General features: G+C 37.0%; 1 protein-coding gene across 2 annotated transcripts in view; it reads right to left on the reverse strand.

Moving 5' to 3' along the window:
* arhgef10la (Rho guanine nucleotide exchange factor (GEF) 10-like a) overlaps positions 1 to 21,214 on the reverse strand; it is a 128,285-nt gene that overhangs the window by 78,774 nt on the left and 28,297 nt on the right. The window contains exons 7-14 of one of the 2 annotated variants that reach the window (XM_084396154.1): positions 20,601 to 20,684; positions 18,025 to 18,133; positions 17,087 to 17,190; positions 15,493 to 15,570; positions 13,338 to 13,517; positions 11,161 to 11,277; positions 9,716 to 9,808; positions 6,206 to 6,376 (exon numbers count right to left, since the gene is read on the reverse strand). In XM_084396154.1, coding sequence (XP_084252280.1) covers positions 6,206 to 6,376; positions 9,716 to 9,808; positions 11,161 to 11,277; positions 13,338 to 13,517; positions 15,493 to 15,570; positions 17,087 to 17,190; positions 18,025 to 18,133; positions 20,601 to 20,684 — 936 coding nt within the window. The remainder of the gene's footprint in view (positions 1 to 6,205; positions 6,377 to 9,715; positions 9,809 to 11,160; positions 11,278 to 13,337; positions 13,518 to 15,492; positions 15,571 to 17,086; positions 17,191 to 18,024; positions 18,134 to 20,600; positions 20,685 to 21,214) is intronic. The other variant, XM_084396155.1, reaches the window with a different exon arrangement.

Genomic DNA, 21,214 nt, shown 5'->3' on the forward strand with positions numbered 1-21,214 from the left:
ACCGGCAGCAGAGCCATAAGGGGGGGTCGCACACCGGACGCGCAGCGCCACGTCTTTTAAATTCGAACACATTATTCTCTATGAGTGTACACACACCGGCGGCACCTTTCAGTGTCTGTCCGAGGCGCCCAGCAACGGCTCAGGACCTTGTTCAAAATCCTGCCGCACCACAGAGCGCCATTTACATAGTTTTACATTAAATGTACATTTATTTGTCTCAAATCGTCGTTAATGTATATACTGACTTCACCCTGTGCTGCAATATACATTTAGTTTTACATTCATTTACAGAAATCAGCTGCTTGAATGAAAACTGCTGATGTTATCGGATTTTCAGGTGATATTCTCAATTCATTCAGTTAACGGACGCTCTGAGGTAAAGTGAATTCAGACTGCAGACTTAGCAATGATTGTATTTAATTGTACTGTTCAATCATAACATAGTACAGGCATTATCTTAATTTCATGTCCTTAAACATAACAATATTGCTGGCCATAAACTGAGAAAGTGCGCGTCCGGTGTGCGATACCTCGAGTTGTCCTAGACGTGACGCGACCCCCTATAGAGATAAATAAACGGCTCTGACGGCAGGATCTTTGCATTGCACCATGGGATGTCATTTTCAAATAATGCCCATCAACATTGCATTTTATTTTTATTGTTGTTATGTGTTGTGTGTTTTTTTTTTTATATGAACATAAAAAAATGCATTGGGAAAAAAAAAATCTCAAGGACTTGGTCTGAAATTACGAGTCCTTCTCCTCCCACTGTGGTCCGAAACCGAGTCAAGACCGAGTCTTTGAAGGAACAAGTCCGAGACGAGTCCGAGAAAGCAGAAATCGGTCTCGAGACCCGACTCGAGTACTACATCACTATGGTCTGCCCCATCAATCTGATATCAATTTGAGAAACACATTTTGAGATTTATGCACTAAAGTAAAGAGGAAACATTTAAATGATAATTATAGATCTGAAACACTTTGGAGAAGAAACATAACTATAATTGTTAAAAATCCCTTTAACCCTTTTAAGAGAATAAAACTAAATGTGTCTCTGTGATTCAAAATGATGGAGCAGGTCATATGTTATACTGGATTTTCTTAAAAAGAACTTAATGTGTTAAGGTGAACTTTATAAAAATCACATAAAATCAGTTATTGTAAAGTTTAAAGTTTAAGGTGCACTATGCAGGATTTTCAACAACAACAAAAAGTAGTTCTAGACTAAATGTGAGCATGCATTCACTCATCTCACTTGCACAAAAAAAAAAAAAAAACAGATTCAGTAATTCCTTAAATTGAATAAGAACAGTGAAATGCAAATTCAGAATTACGCAAACCTCCAATAATTAAATGTTTAACACAAATACACTTCATGTATTTAATCTCACTTTATTAACCAATGTCTTTGCTGCTGACATTTGATGACCCAATTCAACCATACGAATAAGCAAAAATGACTTTAGATAAACATCACATTTGTGTTTTTTTTTTTTTTATTGCTAAAAAAGACTTTCTTTTCCAGCACCCTATTATTGTGTTATCCAGAATAACAGCCCAGCTAAAAGGATTGTTTGAGATGTGGCCTCTGTTGTACAGGCATGGATTTGCACTTCTTTCAGCCTGAGGCTTATTCATTTCACTTTTGCTTTAAAAAAGTTAAAAATTAACTTTTGTTTTGTTTTTATCAGAAAACAAACAAGCAAGTCCAGCACAGGAGAGAAAAAGAAACGCAAAAAATAACAACGCGTTACTTTCCATAAAAAGTAACTAACACAATTAGTTACTTTTTTAAGGTTTAATACAATATTGTAATGCATTACTTTTAAAAGTAACTTTCCCCAACACTGGTTGCTTATGCCTTTTTGACTGCTCTGTAACTGTTATTATGACATGTAATTATTGTTTACAGCGAGCTAGACTGAAGGTGACTAAACTAATTCACAAATTACAGTCATCTAACTATAAGCTTAACCCTTTTTCCATCTGCACAAAAATGCTATTCATGCATGATAAACACATTTGAAAAAAATGTTTTGCAAAATAGCTCATTATTCATTCATTCATTCATTCAAGTTTGAATGTAACTGAAACTCCAGCAGAGTGCACCTTTAAAAAGATGAAAATTCTGTCATCATTTACTCACCCTTATACATTTCCAAACCTGTAGGACATTCTTGTAGGACATTCTTGAAAAATCTATTTTGAGATATGCTTCTTTTGTGTTCCAAATCTTTCCCGATTTGTGCATGAGGTGAATAAATGATGACAGTATTGTCCTTTTTGGGTGAATTATCTCTTTAAAGTGTGCAATTTCTGCACCACTAACATCACAGAAACAGAACAGCAAAAATCTGCCACTGGTTGAAGAAACAGGTATATTTATCCTGAATGCCTAACAAGATGGGGAAGAAAAAAATATTTTTGTGTAAGGAGACAGTCCCAGAGTTCATCCTCATTACATCAGCAATAATATATAAGCGGCGTCACAGCAGCGATACACATTGTCCAGCGGCTCAAATAAATATTGCGTGTTGGTGTTTGATCAGTCAGGAGAGTAGTTTTATAAATAATGCATCTGCTTCTGTAGCCCGCATCACACAAAATGAGTTGCCGGATCCAAAGGGAATTGGCAACACTGCTTGGCCTTTGTTGAAATGCATTGAAAATTAGACCTTCAGTCAGTCAGAAGGCATGCTCCAGGCTCTGTGTTTTTATATAGTAAGAGCGCCCCCCAAAGGCTGACGAAGCAAACAGAATGTTGTCGGAAAGGACAGATATCCTTTTCAGAGACTTGAGATTGTGACTGAAATGGGTTGTAAGTTTGGATGGATGTATGTGTGTGTGTGTGTGTGTGTGTGTGCGCGTGAGAGAGAGAGAGGTGTATGTGACATGCTTGCTGAAGAGCGACAGGAGACGCTGCAGTCTTAGCCTGTGCACCATACTATATTTGCTGGCCTACTAACTCAGATAGTCTGAGACAGACGATGAATATTTCATTGCATGTATATGGGGTAATGGAACTGACTGTTTCACATTGGAATGCAGCTGAAATCCCTGAAAAAAAAAAAGAGATAAGATTGGAGCCACTGCACAGTCGTGCACAAGCTCACAATACATACAGTAAAAGCAGTGTACAGTACATGGGACAGCTCGCAATGCATTCTGGGATTTCAGAAGAAGAGTCCAAAAGAAGGATAAAATGAATGAGAGAGATGCAGACTAAAGAAGAGAGTGAGATGAAGAGAGAGATAGAGAGAGAGAGAGAGAGACAAATGACTGCAGCAGAGGGAGGCATGACATACAGCGATATAGACAGATAAAGAGAGAAAGCAAAAGCAAGCGAACCAAACAAGAGATACTGAGAGCAACTTAGACTTTCCAATTAAGTGTCTCATTTACTCCCTAATTCCTCTTATTCAGAAACGCATTTGTTAAGATTTGCAGCAGCTGGCCTGTGATATGAGCATGGTAATGGAAGAGAAACACCCCTGCCATGTATTCAGACATCATTGCTCGCTGATGATTCCATGAAGAAAAATACAGGCCAGAGATAACGGAAGAGGTGAGTTGGTTATTTTCAGGGTCCGCTGTAATGTCCAGTACAGTACTTGGCAGCATGTTTAAAAGGCTGACTGTCAGGAGATGGAAACCAACAGTGGCCTTGTGAGCATAAAGTAAGATTAGATGTGTAATAACACGTTATTAAATTATATTCGGTATTCTTAGATTATTAGTTAAGCAAGGTCTACAATTGCCTTCACGATTTGTGACTCTAGAGCAGTGGTTCTCAACTTTTTTTGAGCCAGCGCCCCCTATCCATTATCCAGGTCCCTTACCACACCCCCCCCACCGGAAAGGCTGAAGCTGATCGGTTGTTTTTTGTCACATGACCTGCTGTGCTTGCGGCATTCTGAAAAGTTGAGATGTTTTCAACCGACCACGTCGCTTCTATTATGAGCGCGCTTGCCGCGCGCCTACATTTGAAATAACGAATTTGCCCGTGCATAAAACGCGATATGTGAATGGCCCCTGACTGGTTCGAGTCGGCACTAGGCACCGCTGCGGAGTAGCACAGTACCTGTCCTGCACAGTACCAAGACGCCTGCGATTTTGTTTATTTACCGCTAGAGCGTCAAAAGTTACGGACTGCTTTCATATATAATTAAAAAGCATGTCACTAAAAGCCAAATAACAGATTTGATTTCACTGAACAGTGGGAATATTATTATCATAGTTTCCCAGAAAGTAAAAAAGTCTGAAGTAGAAATTAGCCTATATATCAATGTTAACGAAATGCAACTGTTACAAATTTGACATTCAAAATTTAATTACTGTACGTGGCTTATCGCAAATAGCAGCCAATCAGCGAGGAGCAGCCAAAAAAAAAAATGCAACGGTTACAAATTTGACATTCAAAATTTAATTAACAGCAGCTGTACTGCGAACAGGCAGTCAGCAAACAAGAAGCATTCTTATAAATTATTTTAAACGGAGAACATTAACAGGGAAAAAGCACAATGATTTATTTGAACTTTCGAATTTGAACTTTCAAAATTGATTTGAAAATTAGTGTGAACCCTGTGCTTGATGTTTTTCTGCTAATTTCTTTACTGCTTACATTAACCTTACTTTCGAGAAAAAAAAAAATACAATCATGATTTTTCATGAAAAATTATGTTAGAATTGTAGGCCTAAAATACCTTGGTATCAGCTTGTTTTCATCAATGGTATAATTAATACAATTACAATTAATTTGGTTTGTCATGATTAATTTGTGTTCATAATCAGTCAAAAAAAAAAAGATTTAAACAAAAAATCTCACATATGAACAATTAAATTATTATTGTATTATTAATTGTTTTTAACTATCTTGAAACTATCCAAGCAGCATTTCACGCTCAGATGTGACGGTGGAATTAATAAATTGCCAAATGTGATTACAGAATATATTTAAATTATCCATCAAATTTGAATCCATAACAATAATGCCTGACCAGTAAATTACTTGGTGAACAAAGAAAACATTTTGGCATTAGGCATTGGCATTAGAACTTTAATGCCTAAAAATGTAAAAGTTTTACCTTATAAATAGAATTTAGTTTAATTAATTTTAAAATTCGTCACCGGAGTGAATGGGAACATGATTTATTGAAAATATATAAGTGGTTCTTAAGTCAATACTTTTTTAATGGCAAAACCTAACTAAGCAAGACCTTGCAATAATATTTGCAATGTTTAGCTTTGAAAGAAAAGAAAAAAAGAAGTAACTTCCCACAGGCTGTCATGGCTGGACAAAAAAAAAGGGGGGGGGATTTGTAGACTTCATTATTCAGAGCATACCTGAGGTTCAGTTACATGATCACAATGTGAAGGGAACACTAAATAACAAGATATTTATGATGAATAATATAATAGACAAGCTAGTATTAACATTATTAACTGAAAACCTATCCCTTTCCTTCTCTCTCTTTCACACACACAAACACAGTCACACAAATTTCTCAGAACTTCTTTAGAGGCTCAGAATTAATTGTGGAAAATGCAGAACTGATCGCCATATTTATTCCTGTTATGGCAAAGCTGAATTTTCAGCAGCCATTACTCCAGTCACATGATCCTTCAGAAATCCTTTATGCTGATTTGGTATCAAGAAACATTTCGTATTATTATTAATGTTCAAAACAGTTGTGCTGCTTAATATATTTTGGAAACTGTGATGTTATTTTTTTCAGAATTATTTGATGAATAGAATGCCTTTAATGTCCTGTGTGATCAATTGAACGCATTCTTGCTAAATAAAAGTATTCATTTCTTTAAAAAAAAAAAAATATTAAACGTATATGAAAAATATTCTGCCATTTCACAAAATTTTTAAAAAAAAATAAGTGACAAAAGAGATATATTGTTCAAAATTAAGACAAAAAGCATTGTGGCACTTTCTGGTTGTCAAATGCAAGGGGAACATGCCCATAGTTAATGTGATGAACCACATCTGTAGCTCTCTGCTAGGAGAGCTGTGTGAACATAATGACCTTGGGACCAGCTGGTGAAAAGTAATTGCAAAAATGTCTAAGAAAAGGGAAGTCAGAATGAAACCATGAAATGGTTTTGGGATTAGGAATTATACTGTTTTGATTACATCAAGGCAACAGCATCCTGCTACAACAGCAGAGTAACTGTGCGCATGTGTGTGTTTTCTCACCTTGCTGAGAGAGCGGTCACTGACACAGCGAGCCAGCTGCTGCGTCTCAGTGATCTGATCAGCCACCCTTTTCTGCTCATTGAGTTTCTCAGCGAGGGTCTCCAACTCAGTCAGAGCCAATTGTAAGGGCAGCCTGTCCACATGGCCAGTGGGAGTATTCTTCAACATGTCCTAAAGACAGAGAGAGAGAATGAATGAAACAGCAATAAGAGAGTGAGGATGGAAGAAAGACACCAAGTGAATAAGTAAAAGAAGCACAAATAATCATTTGAGGAAGCTAATGGCATAGCATAATGACTGCACCTCTACCACAGACAACAGATTAGCCATTGTGACAATTAGCATTCATTTAAAGCTGCCAATACCTTTACTCCCACTCAACAGCAAGAAAAGTGGGTCAGAATAACAGTACATCTCATGTTTAGGAGACAAGCATGTTGCCAGCTCTCTGGGAATCATTACCACAGAGCTGTGCACTGAAACAACAATCATTCACAAGCTCTCTCTGAGAAAGAGTGGAGAGCGAATAGACAGTGGCGACATTTACACAAACATTTTGCTCACTATTTTCATTCAAAAATCGATTCAAAAAATCTATTTTCATAGCATAAACTGACATATCAGCAGTCATTAAAATGGACAACTTTGAGTCAGATACAATTAAACTAGACAAAATGCCAGTATTGCATTCATAACACCCATGCTGCACAGTTAAAATGGAGATGTGATAAATGTAAAGGTAATTGAAAAATCTCTATCAATAAATCCTCAAATACTATACTGCAAAAAAGTTACTTTCATAGAAATGTGTCTTGTATTTTTAGATTTTCAGTAACAATATCCAAACATACTTAAAACAAGAAGAATTTACTCATAATGAGATTTTATAGACAATATAGTATCTTGATTTTAACGTTTTCTTTATATTCACAGGGATTTGTATTTATTTTTCCAACAGGTTTTATCGTAGTTTTTGTCCAACTCCATTGACTTGTATTGGATGTGCTGTGAGGTACGGTAATACTCCGCCGCCGGAAACTGGACTGGAGTGTCTATTATTCAAGCTCTCAACGGAAGAATGTACGGGTGTGAGGCGTTTGGAAAAATAGGTCCACAGTTTTAAAAACGAATGGTAAAACACCTGTTGGAAAGCATCTTTTGCAGCGATTTTTGTGTGAGCATATCAGTGAACACCCCTGACCACTCGGTGAGTTTCACGTCTTTGTAAATGAAAGTTTAATGCGTTTTAGGAAGGATTGTTCCAGTGCACCTATGCAGCCATTGTGGAGGTGGGGGGGAAGCGAAAGAAACCGAAAATTCTCGGGCCAGCAGCATGTGTCCAAATTTGAATCGTAACCGTTCTATTTCATCAGAAACGATCTGTAAACAGGGCTTTAAGTGTAAAATACCGAACTTGTCCTTTAACATCTCTTTTCATGTTTCAAATAAAATGTGTCCCTTTGTGGTTGATTTAGGCCACTAAAAATAGAAAGCAGATAAAAGAAAGCTCTCTAAAGTCTCTACTCTAAAGTCAGAGCATTGAAGAAAAAAAGAAAATCGTATTCACATTCATAACTTATCAATCAAAATTCACAGATAATCGATGCCTACTGAGGTATGAAATGAAGTGCCACAGCTCCTCTCGCATGGGAAAGTTCAGCACTGACTTCCTCGCTTGCTCCTTGTCCGTAGAAACGAACAAAAGTGAAGGAAGGACATGAGAGAAAGCAAAACGGTGGTGCAAACAGTTTGGCGATGGAAATATGGTAAATTCATGACATATCACTGTCATCTGAGACCCACTGGCTGAAGATATTTCTGAAATAGATCTAGATAATTCTCTGACATTTTAGCATGTAAGTTGTGTGTGTGACAGATTGGATATTTAAAAAAAAAAAAGACGTTTTTTAAAAAGTAAATTACAATATAATTTACTCAGCCGCATGTCTTCCAAACCCATTTGACTTTGGGACACAAGTGGAGATATGTAGAAACATGCAATGACCGTTCATTTTTATATGCTGAAAACTATTGGGGAATAATTTGTCAAGTTTCAAAATGAATTCCATATGGCTTATATGGCTTCAGAATATTTGGAATATAGTGCACAAATCATTGACACTTTTGTTTCATTTTTGCACTATAGACCTTATGTATGCCCGCCCCTTTTCAGCGCTGCGCTCATTGTCTTTTGACTTCCGGTCTGTATTTTCACAGTGATTCTGCGTGTTTATTAATGAACGGCTCATTTTAAAATCTTCCTGGGGTGCGTTTCCCGAAAGCATCGTTAGCCAACTATGGTCGCAAGTTCCGTCGTTATTAGCATAGTTCAACGTTTTGTTGTTTTTCCGAAACCATCGTTCCAACGAACGTTCGCAAACAGCATCGCAAACTTGTGTGGTTGGAACGACAGCTCTCGAGCTGTGGTTAGAAGCATAGTTTCTAGTTTCTGAATAAATCCTTATCTTTAGCAAAATAAGCAAGCTGACATTCAGTACAACCCCTGTTATTTATTTAGAATACATACAAATGTAATTTACGTCTTTTAGTTTGTCAAGAGATATAAAGCACCGTTTTTGAAGACTGCGCATGAGCGAACGTGCTCTACTATGTAAGAACGAGCCAAATATTGAGTCTGGTAATAAAGCAAAATAACTGAGAAAAATTTGAAATGGTCTTCAGATGCCATGTCTAGCTTATATGACAAAATCTAGCGTTAATTCGATCTCAAACAGATTAATTAAAATAAGTTATTAGTCCACCACGTGCGAGACATCATAAACCAACGTGGTTGAACGATACTTTGCGACATACGGTTTCGGGAAACAGTCATGACTAGCTAGTTGATTTCTCCATTGATGCATCGTACTATGGTAGTTAAGCAGCGAGCTATATAGTTGTATGGAAAACGCACCCCTGAGCGACTGAGATTTGTTAAGTCATCTGCTTTAAACATTACAGCCCTCATGATAACTTTCGTTAACTTTACATTAAGTAAATCCACTTCAAAAGCGAATTACTCCTGGACAGCAGCGCCATAGAAATATACAGAGCGACCACAAAAACGGAAGTTAAAAGACAATATTCTAAAGATGGCGGTGCCCTTGTTTATAGTATATAGGTCTAGTACATGGAAAATAGTGACAAGTATATATATATTTTTTTATTTTTTTTATTTGGGGTTTCACAGAAGAACATTTTAGGGTAAACTACCTCTTTTATACAAGCAAAGTTCATGCTTGTTTTTGGTTTATTCATGTTCTCTATATAAACATCAGACATTGGAGTCTATGGTACACACCCAATGCCAAGTCATGGCCGTGAGTCATGGGGAGAGTAAACTATTGAGACAATAGCCTGCCAGAAGAACTGGCATGGTCTTAGCCAGTCATTCAGTTTCTAATAAACTTGCATGGCAACTAATTTCCAGTTACTTGAATGAACGCTCATTTTCCCCTCCAGTACTCTGAACAACGGCACTGTGTGAACAGTTTATGGATAAATACTGACCTGCAGGAGGAGTATGAACTGAGGAAAACGCTGAATAGGCTTCACCATCAGACCATAGAGGGTTATGCGGTCAATGCTGGATGCCTGCTTCTTCTGCAAAAGTAAGAACAAATGCCCATTGAGAGAAAATCATAGAAAAAGAAAAGGGTAGATCATGTGGAAGGTCATTTCCACATACAGAGCAGAAGAATCTTGACACTCAAGGGAGTCAGAGAGGTGGGTGGAGGTTAGCATTATACTATTGATTCTTTCGTGCCTGCTAGCAGACTGTGGCGGTCATTAGACTGCGCACTGTCAGAGAGTAGGTGTACTTGAGAGCCCTCCAGCAGGTTTCAAAGCAGGGATATTAGACTACGGTCAACTGTGTATTTGTCGAGTTCAGCTGCTTTTAAAGATGTTAAAGATTGCAGTCACAGTGGAAATTTGTTGTCATGACAACACCACACACATATTTTGTGTTTTATGTAACTTTAAAGAACAGATAACCTCGATCTCATATTTACAAGGCAGAATATTTTGACAGCACTTAGAGATATGATACATTCAGCATTAGAGTACAAGTGGCTTGCCTGAAATGATCCAAGCGAAAGATGTATTCACTCTCAGACTAACCTCGAAGCTATTAAAATTAATGTCTAATGACTTCTCGTATTTATTATTACTCTTTGTGACTAATTTTTCAGTTAAAATGTGGAAAAATCTTTGACAAACGTCAAATTACTTGAGAAGCAACACAGCATTAGATTTTTAAGACTTTTGGAGAATGAATCGTTAATTAAAAAAAACAAGGACTTTCTATACTGTTTTTAACTTTTTTATATGAAAAAAAGCTGCCATTGCAGAAAGACAAAATAGAGTGCGATCCAAACATCACTGACATCCATTGACTTTCACAGTATCCGGGCACAAATTGTAAAAAACATATTTGTCATGTTCCGCAGAAGAAAGAATGGTCACACTTCACAATAAGGTTCATTAGTTAACCTTAGTTAACATGAACTAGGCTATAAGAATGACCAATACTTCTTCAGCATATTAATCTCAGTTAATATTAATTTCAACATTTACTAATACGTTATTAAAATCAAAGGTGGTATTTGTTAACTTTAGTTAATGCACTGTTAACTACCATGCACAAACAATGAACAGCTGTATTTTTTATTAACTAACACTAACAAAGATGAATAAATACTGTAACAAACGTATTGCTCATTGTTAGTTCATGTTAGTTAATACATTAACTAATGTTAACTAATGAACCTTATTGTAAAGTGTTATCGAAAAAATAGAAAAAATTTCAACAAGAGAAAACATACTTCCCAATATAATTTGTTGCCGTGCAAAAGGGAAAATTACAGGAAAGAAGTCAATAATCCATACAGCAGCACAGCTCAGCAATGGACAGAGGTGATTTAGGGCTATTGGCAGCAAATATCAGCTCTTACCTTGAGGAACTCCAGAAATGCTGGTTTAGACATGCAGGCTTTCTTAATGAGGGCCATGGCATTGGTGAAGTTATTGACGTAATCACTATATACATCCAGCACCATGGACTTCGAGAACTATGGGGAATGCAGAGAGAAGATTGTTAAGATAAATCACATTTCACTTGGTTTTATGTTCATTTTCTGCATTGTTTCAGCATCTCTCAATATGTGCAGTTCCTCCTTCGGAGCTGAGACTGCTCTTAAATTTTGCTGTTGTGGCGGGCAGGCCACTCTATAGGTGATTAAAGGGCAAAGGGATGGAAGTAAACAGTAATTTTAGTGTGGTATTTATGCAGTGCAGCAGCACAGTTTGCCATCTCAGGGACCTAAACATCTTTGACAGTCCATTACTGCCGGGTGTTTTAGAGCAGGCAAAATGGCAGCCATCCATTCGCTCTGCTTTGATTGAAGCTGAACAGACCTGCTGACAGCAGCAGTGCTCGCAGGACTTGGAGAGGACATTAACGAGCCACAAATAGACGTTAACCCCTGTCAAACTGTACCTTCCCTCTGGGGCCGCCAAGTGCGGCAGGAAATGATACACATGGGTAAAGATGTTATTATCAACAAACACACATACAGGGCAAATTCACGAAACAGTTGAAGCACTTTGTAGCGTGCAGTATTTCAGTGCAAAAACTATTAGCAATGTGCTATGGACAACTATTTAACTGAACAAGAGACGTCTGTATACGTTTTCTGTTGATCATGGCAAAATAATGTCGTAACATAATGTCATGCACAGAGCGGATGAGTACAATTTCTGCATTTTAAAAAACCTATTTGGGTATTTTCTTTGTGCCATTACCTGATTTGCATAATAAATCTGGTGCTGAAACAACAAAGACAATGCATGCAAATAAATTATGCTATCTGCATCTGCAGTTCAACCTTAGCAAATGTGCCACACGGTGTGTACATATGTACTCAATAACAGAAAAAAAATGTACATTGATGCAATATGATGTGTGTTATGTGGTTTGTGGGTCTATTTTCTGCTTTTCAAGCAGTGCAACTTCAGCTGTAAGTGTTCTCTCGATGGTACTGCTTTGTGCTCCAGGGACATTACAAAGACCAATAGTGCTATGCAATAAAAGCAGGTCAGAGGGGCCAAACGCACTCTTTTAACAGAAGAATAATGAGAGCAGCTTATGAATGCTGCCTGTGAGGAGGGTCACTACAGAAACCTCATTCATTAGTCTACTGGACACCCTGCAGCCCAATGGTGCCAGCATGCTTGCTTTGCTAAGAGACAGCCATCCTCACTTATAGTAATTGGCTATGCTTTTTAAGTAAACTGAGCACTGTTAGTACCTGAAATACAGCTTTCCAGCAGAGAAGCAGACAGCAGACAATGCTAAGTTTGTCACGGGTTGTTGCAGGCAAAGGAGAGATTTGAGGCAAGGATCTAGCAGTCTTTATTAAACAACTAAAAAGTTCTGGATTGGAGATCGATGACACCCGGATAACGGGAGTGGACTAGGGGGAGAGACTGATGTTGTCCTCTTCCACTTCACCAATGGTAAAGGAGGGTCCACTCTGCCACAGTACATACTATGTACTGGGCCAGAAAGGTGGTTTCTCCAGCTTCAACAGGGAATCATCCAGCCCACTCCAGTGACAGACCTTGTGAGTGCCGTCGTTTCAGGACACCTGATAGCTAAACTCCAGGAACTCCTCTACATAATCTTAAAAAAAAAAAAAAAGCTGGTCCTCCAGGTATATGGTGGCTGCAGTTAGATACATTATGAGAGTCTGTTATTCTGTCACAGGTTGTTCCAGGCAAAGGAGAGATGTGAGGCATGGATCTAAATTCAGCAGTCTTTACTAAACAAAACTAAAAACTGTAGAACGTAGGAGAACAGGAAACACACAGAAGTAAAGCAAACCAACCTTAACATTGACAATATCGGTCAATGAGCGTAACTATAAGCACACATAGTACAAAACGAGGAATTAAACTAGAAACAGGTGAACGTAATTAACTGGAAACCAAATCAGTAACTTTGGAGACAAATGACATGGGTACTGACTCAGTGAATGAACTAAACTCAAAGACCACAGACAAAACGTGACAGTGTTCAAAAGTTTAGTTTAGAAGTCTAAAGTCATTTTCAAGCGGTTTTTATACTCACTGAAGCAACAAACAGGTCCCCAATCTTTTCACAAGAGTCCCATTCGGCCACCCGAGATGCCAGGGCAATCTGGAACATGGAGTGGCACTGCATGATCTCCCACAGACGGAAAAAAATGGGCCGGATCTTCCTGACACTGAGGATCCGAGGCTCGGCCTCCATCAGAGGTCGCTGGTATTCCTAAAGGATCATGGGAAATGGAGACATTTCTTATGCATGTTATTACTAAAACATTTTTATATTTATACAGGAGGAATAATTCATTTACAGCTCTGACTTGCTTCACCTTGACAAGGGAGGGAGATTAAAAATGTGCTGAATTAATCTTAACAGTGAGGTAAAAAAAAAAAAAAAAAAAAAAAAAATCACTGAAAGTCTCACTATGCATTATCCATTTCATTCATTTGAATACAAGATTCAAAATGTCCAATTTGCGTATATGAATATATCTTTTAAATAATGCATGTATTTGACACAGGTGGGAACAACCAAATCAAGTCAGTAGCTCACATCAAGCAAGTCCAGTCAAGTCCTATTTATTTTTCCCTTAGAAATTATTAACTTTAATTATACATGTAAAATAATAATAAATAATAATAAATTCTTATAATACTCATTTACAGTTATTATAATAAAAATAACGCTATAAGAAGAAAAATGTTGAAGGTAAAATCACTTGAAGGTGAATGCATCAGTCTTGTTTAACTTTGCTTTTATTTTTTCTATGATTTATCACCTGACAGTGACAGAAATGAACTTTCCCATTAAAATATATGCATCATCTTAGAGGTGGCATAAATCTAAACAATTACAACTGCATAAAACTTATTATGAGAGTAATGTTTTAAATAACTTCTCTCACATTTTATAAGACCTAAAATGACAAAGAAGAAAAAACAACAAAGGTTTACATCACAGACAGTGGGTTTGTAAAAGTTAACACAATTTAAATATTGGGGTGAACTACCTGTTAATTCTCCCATTGAAATTGGCTTTGACTGTCTTGCCACATTATCAAATTCAAATTGTGCTCTGCTAAATGTTTGATGGGTTTGACTTCCTTAAATTGCAAAACAAGCTAGTGATGTCTATAGATAAACTCCAAGACTTAATCTTTAAAAACAAAGACACTTTACTAGTTAGACTGTGGACACAATAGATTTTTCATGGCTGCTTTCTTTCCTATCCTGGAGTCTCCAGCGCTAATGAATTATCGACAAAGAGAAATAAGACAAAGGATGAGGCAATGGGACTATTTCTTTTTCTAAAGATGTGTCTGACTGCCCACAACAGCCGTACTAAACTTAATTATGCAGACCCCCATCTCCCTGCTTTTGGGAAACTTTACCTGATCTAACCACTCTAGACCATGTCTAGCATGCTATTAAGAGAGCAGGAATTGTAAAATACACCCGACAGAGCTTTGATTTGACAACAAAGCTTGGAGATAGATCCTGAATGACTAGATTTCATAGAGCGTAAACCTGTCATTGATCAGTGATTCAATTTTATACTCTGCCTGTGCCTTCAAAGGAGTGTGATAACAAATGCTTTTCTCTCCTCCACTAGCTGAGATCAGAATTATGTGTAATGAAACTTCACACTGCGAGAACCCACCAGACCTGCATGCTTCCATTTAAAGGAATGTGAATGTGAACACAAATTCAGTATTAAAGACAATGTATAGAGTTATCTTTTGTTTGAAGGCTTTGAATAGCTGGACTTTCACATTAAGATGGAGCCTTGACATTATTTGTAACCCTTCCAAAGACTTTTGTTGTGCAATCATAAGAGTTATTTAACCATTTTAAGATAAAAGTAGCAACATTTAATGTTTTAATGTATGCTAAACAAGCATTTTCAGAAACACTTAACATGGCGAATAATATTTAGCATTTAACTACTTTTCTGCATTTATTTGAGTATGAATTTATTTGACGTATCAAAGCACTGAGTTTCAGTTTGATCTTAGTACGCTGAAAATAAACAGACACCCAAGACCTACCAAAGTTCTCAAAACTTTCTGTTACGTGAAAACATTTTGTCACTCTACTGAATCTATCAAAAGTGTCTTTTTTTCTTTCTTTCTTTTTTATTTCACCAACACAGCTGTTCTTGGAACAGATGCAATGGCATCTGAAATCATACATTTTACCTGTAGGATCCGTTTAAGAGAGTCCAGGTAACTCCTCTCACTCTGCACAATGGAGCTCAAAATGTGGCGTCGGACAATCTGTGGATGAGATGAAAAAACATTCATAGTAAGTAGGACACCAGAGAAATAAAATATTATTTATATTTGAAATAGAAATATTTTGTAACACTATAAATGTGTTTGAGTGCATCACTTTTGATCATCATGATGTGCACTTGCTGAATAAAAGTATTAATTTCTTTAAACTGTAGTGTATATTCATATAATTACACATCAGTGTATTTTTAATACAATATTTATATTTATTAAAACAATAAATATACCAGGTCTCTAACTGTGACTAAATCCTGGTTCCACAAAAAAATTGTTAAACTGATAAACGTTGCCATTTCTGTTGCATATGAGAAACATTAAACAGAAAACGCTGCAAAAGCAGAACGAAACAGCGCTACCCATTTGAACCAGAATATTTAGATTTTACCCCATAAAAATGAGGGTGTTACAATTTTTACAGATTTTTTCATTATTAAAATAAATTAATTTACATCCACATCTCAAGCTACAGCTACTGTCAACTCAAATTACTGTCATATGTGCAGTTTCAAGAAACAAAATTATAATAATAAATTATTTTGGTGATACATAGGGGTGGGCGATATGACCAAAATCTTATATCACGATATGAGTTATTTTATTTCACGAGAATGATATTTATCACAGTATAATTATTTTTGCTTAAAATAAAGTTATGATATAAAAAAATTATATACCACTGAAATTCCATAAATGTCATCACCAATTTAAAAAAACTAATACCAGCCTAACATAATTTGTTTTTAAAAAGCTCACTGAAGACATGTTAAGTCAGTGAAAAAAATCTGAACAAAGGGCCTCATTCATGAAACGTATGTAAATATATGAGTAAATTCTGTACAGTATGTTAATGAATTCCAATCATTCGTAAATAAGGGTGTGCATGCACGCTCATTCAAAAAAACAACTACGTAAATCACATGTCCAGGAAAGCTGTGGAATCTTCTGGACTACCCTCTCAGGTTTGACTCCAGTATTTTGCATGAATGCAAATGAGACTAACTGGCCGTATGCCTAAAATGTTCAATTAATGTGTGTCCGCCAAAGCATTTATAGCCAGCTAAAACAATAACAGACGCTCTTCTGAAAACAGCCAGCGTGTCAACGATAGAGAGCACCCTGCAGAAGCCAAACAGTTGATGGGCCCGATGTGTATGTGGCCTATATATCTTAAAGCTGTACTGTGGAAGATTTCTTGGTTAAAAATGAGCAGAATTCCATTTTTTGAGTGACTACATAAAAAGTAAGTCTACAATGTTGATTTAAATTTGGACAAGATGAGAGATCTCCAAAATAGGACAACAGAGAAATTTAAGTTCAATGCATTATGGTTACAATAGCTGTATGAATTTGAAAAAGAAAACTTCATTTTTGTTGAGAAAATATTGATGCACATTTTACTACTAAAATGAGCTTCCTCAAATATGTGTATCACATATACATACTACGTACATACTCAATTTAAAATATTTTTTATAGAAATAAATACATATACATGCACCTGTTGGCTACTAAGCCCATCTGGCATTGGTCCCAGTTGTGCAGGTGGGTGTTTTGCCTCTGATACCATTACATCCAGATACCCTGTATCATCCTCAGTGTCATCTGTCAGGATACACACACACAAAAAAACATATTATATATCCCTGCGAAGCTAAGAATACAAATTCACCTATTATTTCAACTCAGAACAGATGCTCAAACAGAAAAAAAGAACATAGTAACAAACTTAGTAAGGAACAGGGTGTTCTAAGCCACATCCAAGCATTCTTTCACTCGACGGTTACAAAAGAAAACCATCCTGCATTCAATGTTGCACCTTTTCCCAAAGGCTTAAAATCTTCACACAAGTTTTTGCAGGCTCTCTAAATGATAAAAGAAATTATAACAGAACCTCCAAATCAAATGTTTAGCACTATACGCAGTGTGGTATGTCGTTTAAAGTGGTGTTTCAATAGGCATCACACCAGTCTCCACTTCCAAATAGTAATTTTCCCATTGTGCAGAAGGGCATTAGGGACCAATCCCAGCCAATTTTCCTGTGCATCAAATGTCCTCATCAGCTCATCTGCCTACCATTTTATATCAAAGACCCAGTCTGATTTATAATACTTTCCTGCTTCATGACAAATATATCACATCATTGTGTTTTTCAGGCTCTACCTCCAGGAGTCAATTCTCTACTTAAAAGCTGAATATAAGAGAGCATTCCATCAACCTTTTTTATCGCATCTGACTCTGTGGCTGTCAGATCATATGCCATCTCTAAAGAGGTCTAACTTAATTCAATGAACAGACCTGTTTCTTTGAGGGAGAAAAAATGCATTAGAAATGTATAATTGCCTCTTTCCTGAGTGGGATCCTATCAAAGGAAAAGTGGACAGGATGAGTGCTTGAAAGAAGATAAATTCTCAAAAATATAAAATATTCTTAGATTACCTGAGTGGTCCTTTTTATGTAGGAATGAAACTCTCCTCATCACAGCGATTTTAGTCTTTTCCAGGCCATCTTTCGTTCCGCTACGTGCCGCCCGCATCAGCTGATGGACCTGCAAAGGGACCAGAGGGGACCAGAAAATCACAGGCAGTCCAGCTGGCGTTTCTCTATAACCAATGACGTTGTACACCCTTATAGAAAAAGGTTGACCATCTCAAGCCCTCGAGCATAAACAGCCATGCTTGGGTTTGCCTGCCATTTGTGAGGCACCAGTTCAGTGCAGCATGGCGGCAGTTGGGTGTGTGCTTAAGGGTCTGCTTCAATGGCCACAAGCCACAAGATCCTAAGTGTGTGAGAGAACATCAAGCAACAGAGATATTTTTAAATCTGAAAAAAAGGAGGCAGACAGCCCATCTTCGAAAGCAGGTCATTAATGGAGAGCATGTGGAAATGTCTTGCTTAAACCACATGAGAGATTGGTTTATAGAGTTTGAGATTTAGTTTACTTTATAAATACACACACACAAGTGTGTCCATATCCCACCCTCATACAAATTAGAATTAGATTAGAAGCTGAATCAAAAAATGTTATTATAGTGGAAGCGATTTAGTGGTTTGTTTACAACAGAATAAAAGAAAGTGAGAATGATACAGAGAGGGACTTTCAACACAAAAGGAAAGGCAGAGGGTTCCAAATTGACAATAAGTGCCTTGGAAAGCGGACTTGTGACTGTTAAAGTGGTAAGTAGAAACACACTACGGTTCAAAAGTTTGGGGTTAACTGGCTGCATTTCTTTGATCAAAAATAAAGTAAAAGCAGTAGAATTGTGGAATATTATTGCAATTTAAAATATAATTTTCTATTTAAATACATTTTAAAATATAATCTATTCCTGTGATGGCAAAGCTGAATTTTGAGCATCATTATTCCAGTCTTGTGTCACTTAATCCTTCAGAAATCATTCTAATATTCTGATTTGGTGCTCAAAAACATCTCTCTTACTATAAATGTTAAAAACAGTTGTGCTGCTAAACATTTTAGTGGAAACCGCGCTAAATTTTTTTCCCCAGATTCTTTGATGAACAGAAACTTGAAAAGAACAGCATTTTTTTATATTATAATTTTTTTTTTTTTTTACGTTTGTGTCTTTAGTGCCACATTTGATTGGTTTAAAGGCCCGATATACTCACTTCCAAGTTATTTTTCATTCGTCGCTTAGGGTAAAAAGAAATTTGAAATACGTGAGCAGTTGTATACTGTTAGAGAAAATGTTTAGATGAATATGTTCTGCGCACTTTCTTTTCAATAACAAAATAAAACACACAACAAAAATGACAGCGATGAGAAAACAGTAGTTAAGAGCTCTTGCACAAGCTCTCTTTCAATTAGAATTACAACATTTTCTACTATAAAGCGGTTCTCCAGTGTGTTCATGTTTTTACTCGTGGACATCCGACCTCGAGGGACTGAACAGAAGAAATGAACCGGCGAAGATTTTGAAGCCTCAGTCAGAGCACACCTACCTATTATGTAATCACCATGGACTAATGATAGTTCAAGGGTGTTTATCAACTAGAACTTTTCCGGAAAGTTTGCATTGGCAAGCTGTTTTGAACCCCCGCAATGAACACAAAACGAACTTCGTTTTGGCCCGATTTTGCCCGAAATGACGTCACACTAGTTCACTCTTCGATTGAAGTATATCGGGGCCTTGATGAATGGAAGCTTGTTTCCGCGACTGAATAAAAATTTAAAAAAGGTAATAGCAACTTTTTATCTCACAATTTATTTTATCGCAATTGCGAATTTATATCTTGCGATATAAATAAATAAAGCTAAATAGTCACAATTATATTTTTTATTGTATTATTCTGTGGCGGAAACATGCTTCCAAAATGCATCTTTGCTGAAAAAGGTATCAATTTCGTTATAAAAAAAAAAACCTTACCCCAAACGTTTGCATGGTATTGTATATATACTGTAAATCAATCTATTATTTGTAATTTTATATTTCAATAGTAAAATATATTATATTAAATTATTTTACTATTTGTTTTTTAAATGTAATTTTTTTTACATATAAATACACAATGTAGCCAACACCTATCTGCACGACTTGAATTCATATGAAAAAACTCTTATCAAGTGCAGTGAACATCTACAGGTATTTCCAGCTGTGTTTGTAGAGATCAGTGAACACTCCATACAGACCCTGTGATTTAAAACACAGATAAAAAAGAGAGACAGAAAAGCAAGACAGGGACAGACAACTCAAATGACGAATGAAGACTTACCCTGCTGAAAAAGAGACTAGCATATTGTCTACCACTTTGGATGCTGGTCCTAACCATTGGAGGCTGGGATGTCAGTGTGCCACTGCCACCAGGCTTTTTTAATACATTTGTCTAGTGAACAGTATGGCTGTGTTGGTCAATTCATACTAGTCTTTTCAGCAGGGAAAAGTGAGAAAGAGAAGATGTAATCTTGAACGCAGGTGACTGTGATCGCCTCTATTGACAGCTCTGAGCTAGTACACCCCCCCTGAGGCCCATTCTTCCCCACACGTGCTTGAGTGTACCTGATGTCTTCCCCCCAGTCTCATGGCTAGCTCCTGTTTGGTCCTGGTGTAACGTTCTCTCAGTCGTCGCACATCGGGGGAGAGCTACGGATATCGTCACGGCAACAACACAGGCCATGGGTGACAGCGCATTAACATGGTAACATGGGGAAGAGGAAGGAACGAAGGGGTAAGCATAAAGGTGAGGGAAACTAAGGGATGAGGGCAAGGCAAAATCAGGATCAACCACAAAAGCATATGCAAGATGACTAGCACAAGGGACGTGGCTTAAATTATAAGTCAAAGCAGCATGGGATAGACAGAGGAAGATACAATTATGACAGCATGTACACCCTCGCTAATGCAAATCTCATACAAGCACCTCCTTATTCCCAAAACAAAGCCACAGGCTGTGTCCAGTAGAAAGGTAGGAAGTCATCTCGTCCTAATCCACTGTTTGTGAAACATCCTGTCAAATAAGATGCCTTCGTCTGATCTGTTTTCCAAGGATGCATCTATAATGCATTCGCTGCTTCTGATATTCCTGAATCCTTTGAGTGCAGTTTCGCGATTAGTGATAAGAATCAATATTGTGTCTGATGGAAAATCATTCGAAAAATCTCAGAAGAATATAT

The sequence above is a fragment of the Rutilus rutilus genome, assembly GCF_951802725.1.
Source record: "Rutilus rutilus genome assembly, chromosome: 22".
Taxonomy (NCBI): Eukaryota; Metazoa; Chordata; class Actinopteri; order Cypriniformes; family Leuciscidae; genus Rutilus; species Rutilus rutilus.